This window comes from Hetaerina americana, unplaced genomic scaffold (genome assembly GCF_022747635.1).
Source record: "Hetaerina americana unplaced genomic scaffold, ioHetAmer1.1.p SCAF_3, whole genome shotgun sequence".
In the NCBI taxonomy this organism is placed as follows: Eukaryota; Metazoa; Arthropoda; class Insecta; order Odonata; family Calopterygidae; genus Hetaerina; species Hetaerina americana.
The window spans coordinates 19106964-19122902 of record NW_027286874.1 but is presented as its reverse complement, the minus strand read 5'-3'; the positions used below and the strand labels follow the sequence as shown (position 1 = coordinate 19122902).

At 40.3% G+C, this 15939-nt stretch overlaps 1 protein-coding gene across 1 annotated transcript in view; it reads left to right on the top strand.

The window, feature by feature from the left end:
• The first annotated feature begins 291 nt into the window (after positions 1 to 291).
• Positions 292 to 15939, top strand: part of cdi (center divider) — a 253646-nt gene continuing 237998 nt past the window's right edge. The window contains exon 1 of the mRNA XM_071588086.1: positions 292 to 1142. Coding sequence (XP_071444187.1) covers positions 732 to 1142 — 411 coding nt within the window. The 5' untranslated portion in view covers positions 292 to 731. The remainder of the gene's footprint in view (positions 1143 to 15939) is intronic.

Genomic DNA, 15939 nt, shown 5'->3' with positions numbered 1-15939 from the left:
TCGAAATATTCTCTTTGAAGGTTTCACTTAATGCAATCATTATTATTCTAAATTATGGTAACAACTTCTTATTCGTTACTTAATTTCGATTTTAATTTATATAAAGTCTAGATGTCCCGGAGATGATAGGAACTAAGTGTCCATACCCTCTTGCGTTTGGTTTTCGTACTCCAGCATTTCAAACCAACGCCAGGAGGTGAAAAATCACGTGACCCAGAGAATGGTCACGTGACACGATCGTTTGGTTCGAAAGTGCTGCTCTCAGGTCGTGGTAGTCGCAGTTGGCTAATGGCGCTTACGTCGTTCGGTCGGTATTATTTGCCCGGTTTCAGTGGAAGGAAGACGAGAGTTTTTCTGACATACTGAATTTACTTTGCTGGTTCGTTGTCATTCGAAGATAATTTGCAGCAGTTAGTTAATGGAGCAATCACACATTATTCGTCAGCGGATTATATTTGCAGCGATTCCAGCTATGACATTAGTAAGATAAGTTATTTCACTCGATCCAGTTATGTTTACATTCTTACGTTAAGGCTTAAGTGTGTGTTTGAACGCCGTTGTTTATTTTTGTGGCGTGGGACCTAAAGAAATATTGTAGGATATGATCTTTTCGTCAAGGAAGGGGAATCAGAGAAAAATGACGACAGAACTTCACTTGAAAAGACTGATTCTAAGCCCAAATTACGAAGTGAATGGGATTGGAAATTGACGTTAGTTCGTAGAAATCAATCATGTTTACATCAGGAAATGATATCGGATACTGTGAACAGTGCAGTGTTGTGTCACCGGATAAGCCTTTGGTGTCCGTGACTGGTATTGATGCTTTGGTTGCAGAAGGCAATTGTATGGGTTCAAACCGCCCAATTACGGACGGTTCGTGTTCAACTGTAATTGAGGAATTACATCCGGATACTGGTAACTTATTAATTGGTGTGAAGAAGCCTCAACCAGAAGACCATGTTGAAGCTTCAGGCAAGAAGTCATCTGCACCATCTGAAGAACCCCCGGAAGCATCCTCAAGTTTTTGTCGCAAAACTGGGTCTTCCTGCCAAGCTCTTCGCCATGCAGTGGCTGCTCTCAACAGGCTGGATGATTTTACATGCGAGAAAATTGGATCTGGATTTTTTTCGGAGGTTTTCAAGGTAAGGAATATTTGCGGATACTAGTGCCTGAATAATGAACCACATTTTTCTCAGTCATTTAAGTGGTGAGATCGGGCAATTGTTTTCTGAGCGATACATGAATGCCATTAACATCAACTAAAATAAGAATTATATCATAGAAATGCTTTATTGAGCGTGCGTACAACTCTTACGTCCCCCTTCCAAGATATTTTTCCTCATGAGCTGCTAAATGCATATATATGATAGCTTTTGACCTTAACGGTATTTGTTTTTTTTATTACGACTTGTCTCATGTTTGAGAGTAACGAGTTGAAAACAATACATTATTTCATTTTCATTCATTTTTGACCACAGTCCAAATACTGCACCTTTAAGAGTTACCTTTTCTAAGGTATTCAACTGTCATGAGTGTTGTGATGCACACTTGGCCCTAGCGGTGACCCCTATTTTCAGTGTGTCCCTGAAAATCAAATTAATTATATTACCCCAACTATTATTTGGTAGAATATTCCTAATATTCGGTTTGATAACTGGTCTTCCGAATGCAAATAGGCATCCCAAGCCTTGCATTTTAAAATGAAGGTGGTTGTTATAATTTTTGGACATGAGGGAGAAATAATTCCAGGTCTCCCCATATAATGAACAACGTGGAATGGCATTGCTTCTTCTCCTTTGATAATCCAGCGCAGTTGGAAATGTGTGCAACAATTAATGTAGTCTTTCATTTGGGTAGCTCAGGAATCTGCCTCATCGTTTCCTCGACCTATCTTTTTGGGAGTGTGATACCTTATGGGGTCATGGTTGAGGAAGGTTTTCAATAGTGCCCTACTTCTTTGTCCGTTTCATTCCAAAATGCTAATTAAAGGAATATTCTTTTCCCCTGCTATTATCAAGTCCCAGGTAGATGCCTAGGTATAGGACTTAAGCTAATATCAACACCATTTCATGTGATTTATATTTACATTGTGTATATCAGTTTTATCATGAAATTCGTTCCCCAGGTATTTCAACCCTTCGCCCACTGACTCACGTTCAGATTTTTATCACATGCATGCAGTACTAGGGTGGTATGATAATTTCTCCATTATGCATACTAACGAAACGACTTCCTTTATTGCTATGCCAATGTGACAGTGTTTCTTGGGATCAAGTCGATTGGGGTATGCCAACGAAATGTTTGCATGTGGATGGAATACATATCGGTGTAACCTGATTATTTGTTGATCGTGATCGAGGTAAGTAGAGTTGGGTACCCTCATTCACAATTCATTGCTGCTGTATCAGCTTTTATCACTTCACTCGGCGGGAATCGTGGCTCAACTGCTCCGTGAAGCGCCGGTTAGCTAGCCGGATGCGCAATGGAAAGTAACTTTGTCCCTCTTTACTGAAATAGCTATTGCAGGGTAAATTGATGATGGAAAATTAGAAAACTCTATTGCCATGTTGAATTGTGTCTCGTAGACTATTCCGTTTTCTGAATTTTCAAAATGAAGCATGGGTAATAGTTTTCTGTAATGTGAATGGATCTATTTAAGCGTTTAATGTATTAATGTTTTGTGAATGTGGTTGAAATTATGTAGAGTGCTATTCTGTTTATTGAGTAATCTTACTTGCTGTTAGTAAACCGTGGATTGTTTTCATAGAGAAGTCTGAGGCGGGTTCTTTCAGTTTTTCATGAGAAGGAAATATGTAGGTGTAACATGTGCTAGGCGATTTATGAACACTGTATTGGGAACAATTGCATAATTTAAACTGCAATATACCAACTATATTTCATATTCCAAAGAAACTGCGGGAGATGCCGCAACAGTAACTTTTAACGGAGTGTTTGAAAATATAGGCCCTCATATGACATATGGCTGTTGTTACCTGGCCGATTTTATCCTTGAAGGAAATATAACGAAAAGGCGTACCCAGAGTTTAATAGGGCTCGCATTTCCTCGCATGAAGTTACATTTGCATTTTTTTCAATTCTGAAATTTGTTTTACTGTTTCAATGTCTCAATGTTCGAGCGTCTTTCGCCTGGAGAGGTTCAATTTTCTGACTTCTCTCCAAGAAAAGGCGTTTTGCCGTCAAGTGTGAATTGGGCGTTATCATTGATCATGGTATGGGATGCATCACCAACGTCCATATGAAGCTGTCGCCCATTAAAATATGACTCATTGGCGTTTCCATTTGCCGTATGGCGATGTTATTTGATATAATTTTTAATTCACTTGTTTTTCCAACTACAAGCATTAGCTTTCGCATCTGAACCCAACTGAGTGGCTCTAAAGCCATGTTACCCTCATATGTTTAAGGTGGAACATTCCGTCGTAATGCTTTAGAATAATGTCCTGATATCAGGACCGATTAAGTTCTGCTTAAGCTTAATCAGCCCTGATGAAGCATGCACAACTGTGTTGATTATGCTCTCATTCGTTTATCAAGGCAGATATCTTAATGCGGAAGGTGGATTTCGAAGACTAGTAGTGATGATGTGTGAACACCGTGAGACTTGGACACTTTAATTTCGGTCCCAGGGCATTCATGCCCTAGCAATTGCGGTTAGCGCTTGGAATTCGAAACTTTTACATGGATGACATCCAACGGGAGCGAGAGAGCCTGCGTCCGTATTTCTTCGCATGCAAGCACACTTCCCCTTCCCCCAGTCGAGAATTGAAGTGGCATGGGAAGGAGAAAGATCCCTCCTTCCTCCCCCCACCTTACCCTCATCTCGACATTCCCTCGCCCCTTCCCCACTGCCGCCGAAATGGAATTCCTTCGCGCAGCCTCCCGCCTATCGGCGAGCGTGTTTGGGGCCGCTGACTCCTGCCTGTTAATGGTAGAGCGGGGTTGGTAGAATTATTTTTGCCGCGCTCATCTTTGTTTACGATCACGGTCTGGAATTAGACCAGAACTCGAAGTAATGCGGTTTGCAAAAATTATTTTATGCTGCGCCAGACTTCGTTTGCCTGGGTATTTGTAATGAATAACTTTCGGTTTAAATCCTTTCGATTACGCCTTTAGATTTGGATTCTATGCCTGGGAGATGTGGTGTGGAATATGTTTTTAGTACTTTATTCACGATTAAATATTAAGAAGGCGCATTGTGTTAGGTTACCACCATCCTTGTCTTTTCTCGGTGACCGGTTGTGTTATCTCGGTGATACTTATATCTACTCGTACTTGCGCTTGTAATAAACGAAAATCCTCCTCGGTATCAACTCGTGTAGAGTGTCATGAATGTGAATAATTTTGATGTTTCCTTCGTACGAACTTTTAGAAAATTGATCTTTGCCTTGGACTTAGTTCATAAGTGAATTATTATAAGAATAATTTTCATCCATGTAATGCGTCTGTCGATTATTCTCATTGCCTCTCCCGCATGGTAGGTCTCTCATTCCATTCTCTACTTACTTAAATTGTTGTATCGAATTGTCATTGCAATTTTTTAATGTTAGGGTTATGAAGGAATAATAATGAAGAATGTCTCTATATTTTTACTTCAATTAGGTTAGGTTGTTGCTTTCGACTGCATAATCGAAATGAAATAAAAATCCTATATTTCTGTATTTGTAAAAGTGTTAAAGTTAATTTAATTGTGATTGCCTATCCATCCATTTTGACGCTTTCTGTATTCGGACTAATCTTGGCTACACATTTTTTCAGCTCTTCTAGTTTTTATCGTCTTCCGGAGGGATCGAGGTTTCAGTCTGGATATCTCTGTTGTGCGCTTGTACGTGTAGCACTCTTATTTTGCACTATTCAGATGTACAAGAATGGTGGACTTAACAGTCACAGTCCCCTGAACGGTTGGCTCTTGGATTGAATATTTTCTTCTCGGCAAAATGGCGTTCGGGTGTTACAAGTTCATCAACAGTTTGAGTACTGGTTCGATTATTTCGAAGGTATTAATGGAGACACTGGGGTCCGGCATGCTAGAAGGGTCGCTTATCACACCCTCGGCTCGTTTTCCTCTGATGCCATCACCCCGCGTGGTGGATGCTCACTTTCCCTTGCACAGCGTTCCGCCGTCTTGGGCGCGCGAGTGCTTTAATCCCGCTTACGAGTCTCACGGTTCGTTGTCGTCTGAGGCGGGAGGGGGCGTTTCCCCGTTCTCCTCACCTCTGGGGTGAGTGCATGGCTGGCGGAATCGTGCACACGCTCTTCGTGGAGGTCATCGGAGGCCGCCGCCGCCAGCCGAGAGAAATGTGCTGGGCAGGGGAAGTGAAGAAGGCTCGCCGAGCTCTTCTTCCCCTCTACATTGCGTGGCGACTTGGGCTGTCGTGGTCGTCGGATATGCAACTAGAAGGTCGACCCAGGGCGTAGGACGATGTCACTGGTCATCTTACATTGTGTTACACTGTGTCAGCCGATGCCGTTTCAGCATGTGCCGCATAAAATATTGCGGGCTGGATTTTACTCTCGCAAAATACTTGTAACCTCATTCTTTCATGTCAACGTGGTGTTAGGGGTCGTGTCTAATGCCTTCCATTCATTGCTGAATATGATAATTGACTAAATTAATTATTTTTTTACCCTTGGACGGTCTCAGGTTTCATCTGAAGGGGGATTCCTTAAATAGATCAAGCTTTTTGCAGCCGTATTAAATTCATATGATAATAGAAGTATTGAATCGTGGAGCAGAAAATCTTCCAAGCGTGATTGTCAGGAATCAGTTAATGTGTTTCTTAATATGGAATTTTGGTAGGGTGACTGGATTGTCAGTATTTGTATTATGCTCTCAAGTAAATGGCGAAATAATAAACTTCGTATACTATTCATCTCGTCAAAACATTCTAAGATGATGAATATAAGATTTAATTGATTATTGTTAGGCGTCATTTTATAAACTTAAAACCTCAAATACTAGGAGGAAGATTCATAGGGTAATTTTTTCTTACGAAATTCTAGGTTTAGATCCCATGAGCGATCCCTTATGTTTTATTGCTAAAATGTACAGATGCACATGGTAAATATCATACAATGTGAAAGCCAGGTAAAATTATTTTTGCATTTTTCTGCTGTGTTTTTGTAAATGCAGCTGTAAACACAGGGACAATTGAAATAAAATAAGCAGTCAGTTTGAAGTAAGTGTTTTTGTTTTTCTTGGGTGGTGGTAAGAAAGTGTTCAAGTATTCCTTTCCCATTCCTTTAGGGCAGACTTCATTTTTTGCAATTGCATTCGTATCAATCGTTAAATTCCGTTTTCCCCCTCCGATTATTCTTTTATGCACATATCCGAAATAACGCCATCTCCCTCCCGTGTATCGTATCTGCCTCAGGGCTTGGCGTTGCTTTTACCACCCATTCTTCTCATCGCTTCCCTGGCTTTCTTCCCTGCCCTTCCATCGTTAATCGATCGATCATGTTGCGGGTGCCTCCTCTTTCGGAAAAAGAAACTTCCTTACAACTCCAAATCGTCGCATTAAGGAGTAGGACCAAAGAGACCATTCAGTCGCTTTTTTCAAGAAGTGTAGGAATTTTTAACTTTATTTGCTGTCTGTCATCCTATTCCAGACTGCCGCGTGTCGCCTTTTCTGGCATGGCATTGAATTTCCTTATCTTTCATTTGGACGTTTTGGACTCCAATGTACAAAATTTTCTACTTATCGCCGTATTATAACGAATATTCTTCCTGGACCCGTAAGCGATATGTGTAGAAAAGGGGTTGAAATTCTAAATTCAATATATGTCAAAATTATTCTTAATCATCATATTTGCGTGTTAATTCCACTTTCAACATCCCATTTATATTCACTCCCATTCCTCCGATCCTGAATTTCCCCACAATTAGGGTAACTTTGCTTTCTCGTGAAGTTTTCTAGGTTCTATTTTCATTTCATAATTTTTTTCGAGTGCATCGCTGGAGATTCATTTTTGAACGAATTATTTTGTTGGTCTGATCTCATTTTCTTACGGAAGCAATCAGGAATTTTGCGATAAATTTCATGTCGATTTCTTTGACGGTGTTGACATTTGGGTTGGATCACCATGCGTGCATCTGGTAGGCTGATTAGAGAATATCAGAGAGAATATGTATGCAAATCCGGAAGTGAATCCGTCCTGAACACTTAAGTGGTCATTGGTCTTGGAATCACAAATGTAGAGGGCATATTTAATTCGATTGCGAAAGTAGGGGTGGTTTTAAAGTGGATACAACCACATGGGGAGGGGCAGGGTAAAGAAATATCCGGGCGGTGCGCCAATTGACTCCTGAATTTTCCAAATATCCCCAGTCTGTGTTGCAATGTACATTGTACGCAATAGCTTTCATTTGTCTTCCCTTGCTTTTTCCGTTTGGAAAATGTTCCAGATACTTGGGAAATGGAGCATATTATCATGAGAAACTGAAAGATTAGCTTTCATGTCCTGGCTTCATGAATATTGAAGTCCGTGCGAAAGTACGTACTCCGTGGAACGACAGGCGTCAAAATGAGGCGAATTCAATTATTATTTTGCCTCGTAACAAGTCTATCGTCAATGAGATCGTGAAGGATTGGGTTCGATGCCCGGAGCATGCGTGTATGCCGATTGGTGCCAGTCCTCCCTCGTGGTCATCCTCCCGTTCACTCTCCGTGGAAATTCCCTCGACGCGTGCTTTCCCCGCAGGCAGGTGGTTTTCCTTCATTGTTCGCTCCGAAGGGAACGTCCGCAGGTACGACTTTCCATCCGCCTGGCCACTTTGGGAGATCGTTTTTTTTTCATCCTCTCACGCGTATCATCTACTTACCCCGATTCGGCACCGCAGTTTTCGCGATTATTTGGGAGGATGTTCAAGAATGTTAGTCCTCTTTTTCCCAGTTGTCTCGTTTTCCTTTCTCTGAAAAGTAATGCTCGTTAATTATGGCTTTCTTTTAGCGTATCTGCCTTAGATCGTTTCATTTAGTGTTTATTTTTGCCTTTATGGCCATTTTTAAAGCAAACGAGTCACACAAAGCTATTATGAAAATATTTGTTTTCAATTTCATTTGGCACTTAAAAGATGTTTTGACTAGATCAATAATGCAATAATAATCGCTTAATGTACTCGTATTCAGGTATTCTTCAATTAATTTACTCCAACATTCATGGATACATTTCTTTAATAATGACTGACTTTGCGGGAATAATGAGATTCTTGTAGTCGTTCAGTTAGATAGAAATTCCAACGGCACGCATTGTTCTACTTTTTTCTAACAACTGCTAATGAAGATTTGAATGATTGCTGTTACGGTTTTTTCTTGTCATAATTTGGTTTTGGATATGTTGTTTGAGATTGCCATCGTCCGTTGATGTAACGATTTAACCGAGGGTTAATATGTACGATGATTTCTATTTTCGCTTTGGTCGCTTGATGATGAAGACTAAAGGAGAAAGATATGATTTGATAGTAAAAAAACCATAAACACAGTAATCAACCCGAAGGTCAGTTTGGTCGGTGTTGGTAGAGTTCATCCAGTACTAAACCCGACGGCGTGTGAAATTCACACGCCGTCGGGTTTAGTACTGGGTGGGGCTCACACACATCCCATGGGGGGCCAGTTCCTTTCCCTGTGTCGGTTATGGTTTCCCAGAAAGATCTGGTACCCGAAAAATCACATTGCTTGGGTGGAGCTGCAAGTGCCCAGAGTGCCTTGCCCGCAAATGGAACCCAGTACCCTCCGGTCAGCAGTCTACCCCCTACCGTACCCTCTACCCCCTGGACTACCGCGACCCACGATTTGATAGTACCTATGAATATTTAAGGATATGCTACCAATGGAACATGCTCTTTTTTCTTTGTGAATCTTTTAATGGAAAGTATCCCACTAGGCGACGTGGAGCCCAGTAAGCAATACAAACGAAACTGCAACACTTGTGCCTTGACGAGAAAGATCATATTCGGTGTCCTACCTTTAGTAAGTACTCTAACGTGTAATTCATTGTAGAGATCTCTTGATAGTTTGTTTGATCGATAAGTACGTGTAATTGAAAATTCTCCAATTACACCTATACTTAAAACCACCTTTTAGAAATACTATTTTCTGAGAAAGAATTTGAAGAGAATGATGTCCGTGGGGTAAAGGAACTATCAAGGAAGGGATGTGAAGGGATATCTTATTAGCGTGAAAGGAGAGTGGAAACTCGGCGAGGCAGTTAGGAACTCCTGAAAGAAAGGAAGGACGCTGATCTCCAGTGGGTGTGTTCACTAGCCATGAAAAGCGTAGGGCGAAAATTTCACTTTTTTGCAGTTTGATTCGATCCAACTTTTTTGTATCCCCTTCGCGATAATTGTGTGGAATTATTCACCGGGACGAATTAGCATTTCAAACGGTGTATAGGGATGAGAATATTTCGGAGAAACTTCTCACATTTTCGAAACTTAATTTAACTGAGAGAATTGGTTGACTTTTGTTGATGGTAGGTCTTTGAAAATTCTCATCGATCGCCCTTTGAGTGGATAATTTCATGCTGCAGTAGCGGTGGATTTGCAATCCCCTGGTCCGATAAATAATTTCTTGTTTCAAAATAGACGTGATGATCTTCTATAGTAGCGCTCAAGAATTCAGGTAGATCTTCAAATAAAATATTTTTTTAGCATTCGCATTCATCAAAATTCATCTATTAGAAAGCTGGATAACCCAAAGCCAATTTAATTTCACCATGCAACTTTTCTTTCACTTCCGCCGTTATTGGCATCATGATGCATGTCTTATAACTTTGCATATTAAATAACCTATTGGAGACTGCCTGTATCCGTGGCATTCGGAATGGCATGTAAGATCATAGGGTACATTGAAGTGGAAGATTCGTGTCGTCCAAGTGATTTTTTTGGGCGGCAGGAAAATCAAGGTGTCCGTGACAATGTTTTCCATGGTCTCTCTACTGATTGCAATAAAAAAATATGTGCAGATATACGGACATTCCTTCATCAGAGTCGTCGTTAACTTGTAGAATGTCCTGTGCCGATTCACTCGTCCTTAATTAAAAATGTCTCTCGGAATGCAAATTTTTGCTTTCTAATATGTAGCTGAATCGCTCGAATAAACAAAATCATCCTCCCGGAACAACGGAATTTCTCATTAGAATGTCGGTGAAAGTAGATTAAGTTGCATATGAATGTGTAGAGTGATAATTATAGTCCGCATATTAAACAGTGTTGCGTCCTTCACAAATTCTATGATCCGGTTCTAGCTCTAAAGATTTTCTCTTAATTTTTTTTGTCGGAGAAAAACTAGCTCATCTCCGTTTTTAGTCTATTTTCTTCGCAGATGACAGGACTAAATTAGTCTAACAATGATTTTGGGTTCTCATTTAAATACTTCGCGGGAAACCTACCATGAAGACCGTTGCACATGAATTTTCCAATCGAGAAAAGAAGTTTTGGTAACAATTGTATACGTATTTGACGCGTGCACTTCACAATTGATTTTTTTCAATTAATTCTATTTGTGCTTATTGGCTTATAGGCTAATTTCAGCGCACTGTCCTCAGTTGCAGTGGTTAAGTGGGCACGATATGCCCAATTGAGGAATCCCACAGTCGTTAGTAAAACTTATAATGCAATCCTAATAATATTAAAAAATAATGCTTTTTTGTTGTATGCTGAAAATTCCGTTTCTGTATTTTTTTTTCATTTTTTTGGAAAAAGTAACTGTGAATTTTCTTGTGGTCTTTTCGCAGAGTCTTAAAGTTTAAATTTACGACGGAATAATTCACTGGTTTTGTCGTCGGATAACAAATAGTGATGTTAACTATTTGCAAGATGAACCATTTCCAGCTGTGAATGGTCTGTTCGGGAAGAACTAGCTTGATGTCATCTGTATTTGGCGATTTTTCCCAACAAGATTGAGCTGGAAAAATCTCCTTCACATTCAGTTGGATGGTAAATCTTTATGTGAATACCTTTTACGGAATCTTTTCGTCTGTTGGCGTATGGGGAAAGCGTCATCCCTTTTACGGATCTTTTACTTGGAAATTTGTCCGCCTCCGCCTTCCCGTATTCGCGAGCGTGCGTATTTTCAACCCCTGCCCCTCCCTCTGCTTTAAAAGACACACTACAACTCCACAAGGGTATTTGTTCTCCTAGATTAGTCATCGAGATCGAACTGAAGCCTAATGGGGAGTTCTTTTTAATTCCCTCTCCCTTCTGTTGCCCATTTTCATCTTGTCCCCTTCGTCCTATCCACTTAATGACGAGATTTCCTGACGCGTACACGGAGGTCCATGGCTTCGGCTTTTTCCTCATACTTCCCTTCGTGTCTCAATGTTGAATGGTTAACACCAACCGGCGATTCGTTTTTTATTTTTTCTTATAATGGGCCGATGTCCTTATAGTCAAGCACCACCAAGAATGGGTCCCAGTAAGGGTTTCTCCATGGGAATCTTCTGTGGGGTCCAGGAAGGATTTCTTCCTGAGAATCTTCTCTGGGCGATATCTCATTCGGTCGTTAGGGAAAGGTTTACGTAGAGGCTAGGTTATACGTTGTGGGATAATGACGTCGCGAACGCTTTTCTCAAGCACTGCAGTAATTTTCTTTTGGAAATGGAAGAGTGAGCTTCTTCTTGGTTTTGGCTTATTTCCTTTGTATAATGTCTACAGTTGTTGTCCAAGTGACCAGGCAATGCCTGCTTAAATACACGATTTATTGATATCATATTTATGGATATCATTTACAGCTACTCTGCTTCAAAATAGGACGAGATATTGCGTATTCGATGGTTTCTGGCCCAATTTGTGGAAGTTCATGTTCATTTAATGAAGAACACAATGTATGTACACAAAGAATAGTGGAAAAATACATTGTGCTCTTTATTTAAGGACACGAAGTTAGTCAGGAAAATATTTTAGGGCGATTCATATGCTCATTTTCCTTCATTTGAGAGAAAACGGCACTCGGAATGGTCACATATTTAGGGGTATGTGCCGCACACTTTTTCGATTAAGACGTATGGTATTTCTTGAGTGACTCGGACCTGTCGAACGACCCGTGAGAATATCGGCTCCTCTTCTTCATAAACCAATAGAAGTACGAGGTGCGTAGGGTTACATCCAAATGTTCCTCCTGTTCAGGTATATAGGTGTGGGTAGACAATATTATTCCAGGTCGTTTAGCTAGTTATAAGTCATAGCCAGGCATGATTTGATACCCGAAGCGAGGGCACTCGTCCCGTAAAACAGCCAAACGAGTGACATCACAATGACATCAGATGGTGCGTGGGCTAACGTACTGGATTTCCACACAGAGGGCGCGGGTTCAAATCCCGGTGGTGTTGAATATTTTTCAAAGGTATCTCGATGTCTACTTGAGGTGCTTTGCGGAGGGCACTTTGAGTAAGTACGCCGTCCGTCGGATGGGTCGTTAAACTGCGAACCCCTTGGCGCCTTTCGTAAAGAGTAGGCTAATGCCGACGCCGGGTTTTCTCCACCCTTCATCCTTTCCTGTCCATCCCCTATGGCGCAAATGACCTCAGTTGTCGGTCGCCTCCCCTCAAAACTACTACTACTAGGTAATGAATGGTACAAACTATTTAGTGTAGAAGGCCTGACCCTATGTCCACGGACATCATTCTGGTTTATGCCCGGGACTATGCATTGGATAAACAGTAATGCGGTTTATTCGCCCTTATTTGCTGCAATGCTCTATCTCAGGTCATCTTGATTTCCACCGTTTCAGTTATGAGTACTGATGTTGGGTTATACATTATGCGGAATTTCAGTTTTAGTTTAAAAGTATTATCTAATAGTTTTCCCTTCTATTTTTTCATATTTTCCTTTTCTGTATTATGCTTCTTGATCTTAGGGAGCAACACTGCGTGCTTTAAACACTTTCTCCTGCGGGGCATTATGATCAAGAATGGCTTCAACGCCACCGCTATCGTATCGAGAAATGTACAATCAATCTCATAGGAAACTCGAGAATGCTTTGTTTTTTTTGTTTAGAAAGCGAGCGAGAGTGCTGAGATCGCCAGTTCGCATATCAGTGAAGGCAGAAGCCATTGGCCGACGACCTCCCTCGTCCGTGACCCTGGCAAAGAAAGGAGTGAAAATGTCCCACGCACTTTCCCCTGGTTTTTTCCCGGTGTTAATATGTGGATGAGGGGTAATTAATTCTTGGTCTTAAGATTACTTATGTGGGAAAATGAGAAAAAAAATTGTTGGCCATGGGGTTGGTTGGCGCGAAGGGATTGTCCATCGTCGGCTCGAAAGTTGGAAGTTGCCTGGAAACGGATCTTGCATTGGTTTTCGAATGATCTATGTGTGCTCGTTGGCGAATGTGATGTTTGTGGTGGGAAGCATGTAGACTTGGTCAGGTGTAAAGAGGGTCAGTAATGAGGGTAGGGAGATTGGTGTGGAGTTGCCTCTCTTGTGCGTGCGTCTTTCATTATCTTAAAGGCGCAGTCCTCATCGTTTTTTATTAGGCTGCCCAGCGATGGGAAAAACCCGCGCCGAAATTCCAACTTCCAAATCTTTGACAGTACCTATTGCGTTCCCACTCTCTTTTGCTTCCCATAACTTTTTCTTTCAGACCGTGCGAGCTAGTATTCGCTTATAACTTTCCACCAAAAGATGTTCCCATGAATTTCACCTGAGATAAAATATAACGTAGGGCTGGGATTTCGGTTGTGGTGCAAACATAACTTGCATTAATGGTATGTAGGTCCTCATCCATAACCAATACTTGGTCAATATTTGGTGTATTCACTGTTTGTTAACCACCCCTCATTGTTTTGACGCAATGTTGTGGCCAAGTTTTCGTTTTAGTGTTTGTAATAAGCTGTCCAATTACAGTCAAAGTTCGTAAATTGGTTGTTTTTTATCGTCATTTTCATGGTCGCAATATTTAGGTAGGCGATCTTGCGTAACAGTGAGCATTTTGCGAGCAAAGGATTTTATTGTGCCTTGTTATCACTTTCTTTCAATATTATCCATATCCATTTAGGTCGCTTGATCACATTGTTTCCCTTACACGTATTTCAGTGTTGTATGCCGGTAGCTTGTTTGCGTGGATACATTTGACTATGAGGTGTGGCGGCGATGTACCAAGATCTTTACTTATATTAGCAGAATTTAATGCTGAATACTACTACTAATGTACGTAAATGTTAGATTTTGGCCAAAATCGACCACCTGTAAGTGAATCGTATTTGGCGGCCAGTTTTTCTTCTTTTTTTTTACATTTTCACGGTTTCAGGATTTGCATTACTTTCAGAATTTCAGACAGCCGTTTCCCGATCGCTACTCGGGTGCCAGATGTATGGTGCTCCAAGTACAATACTCTGTCTCTCAGATGATAACTAAAATTACTGACACCTTGTCTACATTCGATAAAGATTAGGCTAATAATGACGTTTTCTGTCTCGCCATCATTCACTGAAAATCTGACTCCTATAAATTACCCACTATGGCATGGCGGAAATGACATACCTGCTTTCGGTCGCCTTCCCTGATAATTGCTACTACCTAATGTTGATGAAGTTGAATGACATATTTTCCGCGAGACTAATCGTTTGAAAAATAATTAGACCGCAGTCATGCCTTGAATTTTTTACTGCTTAAATGCTGGCAGACCATTGTATATGACATGGAATCCATTGAAATTTAGATTTTCTGTTCCGTAGCACTGAACTCCCTAACTATCTTTCAGGATGATAATGTACCTAAAATATGTAATTCTCTTCCCAGGATCTTTAAGACAAGGTGAAAATTTAATTTATTAATAGATAAAATGATGGCATGATATAGTTTTTCTAAAAACAGGTGGAGTTATTACGATTAGGTAATTATAGTTTGGGATACTGTTATTAAAGAAAGTGTAAACAGCAAAACAGTTCATTTCAACTCCACACCATTTTATTTAATAATATAAATTATTTGAATTAACACTTTAAAAAATATTTTTTATTCCTTGGCGTGTAATAATTATAATAGCATCGCTTAGCTTATTAGCGCAGTGAAATTTTGTGAGGAAATGGAACGTTACCGCGCTATCGATTGTGTGACCATGCGTGATTTGCGAAGTCACAGTAAAATAATTGGTATGGAATTAGTACTTTTTACCTTGAAAAAGCATGGCTTATAAAGGATAACCAGTGAATTTAGTACCAATCGAAAACACCGTGTTAAAAAGTTCATATGAATAATTTAGTAAAATTGAGTTAGTGTTTTGACAAACATTAAATCTATTCATAGCATCCCTTTAGGTTGTGAAATCGCTTAATTTTTTTGCAATTTTTCGCTTCACGGAATTGGCTGTAATGAAATACAGCTTTGTAATGCATTCCGGCTGAGGTTTTGTCTGTTTTCTTCACCCCTCATCTACTTGTTAGATTTATGAGAAACTGGAGGAGGGAAGAAATTTGTCAAATATGTGGTTATCATGAATATAGTCATTTTTGACTTGGCAACTGGAATTATTTTGTCAACTACTTAATAATTCCTTGATTTTAGCAGTTGAGAGATGGGTCACGTGGGACAGTCAAAATGGGACAGTCCCTATTTCTCAATAAATAATGATGCAGTTCATTCAATGCTAATTCTTTATTCACCCAAAAGCAAGCACGGAGAAAAAAATTGTGGGGTAGGAACTCAGTAATGCTGCCGACGAACCGAATATACATGTACTTAAGGCTCAAATTCAGTTCTTTCAGGAAATCGAATTTTGAAGTCAGCTCGATTGTTAGAATCGATTTCACTGAGTTGCTAGTGAAAGCAGAAGTATCCCAGAGAAATGAAGATCAGAAGCACGGGATAAATGGTAGTAACGAAGGATTTAAACAATAAAACAGATTTTCATATGGCTAGAAAAAACATTAAACTTTGAGTGGCTGGTAAATTGTCATTTTACGCAACAGTTTGATTTGTCTTTG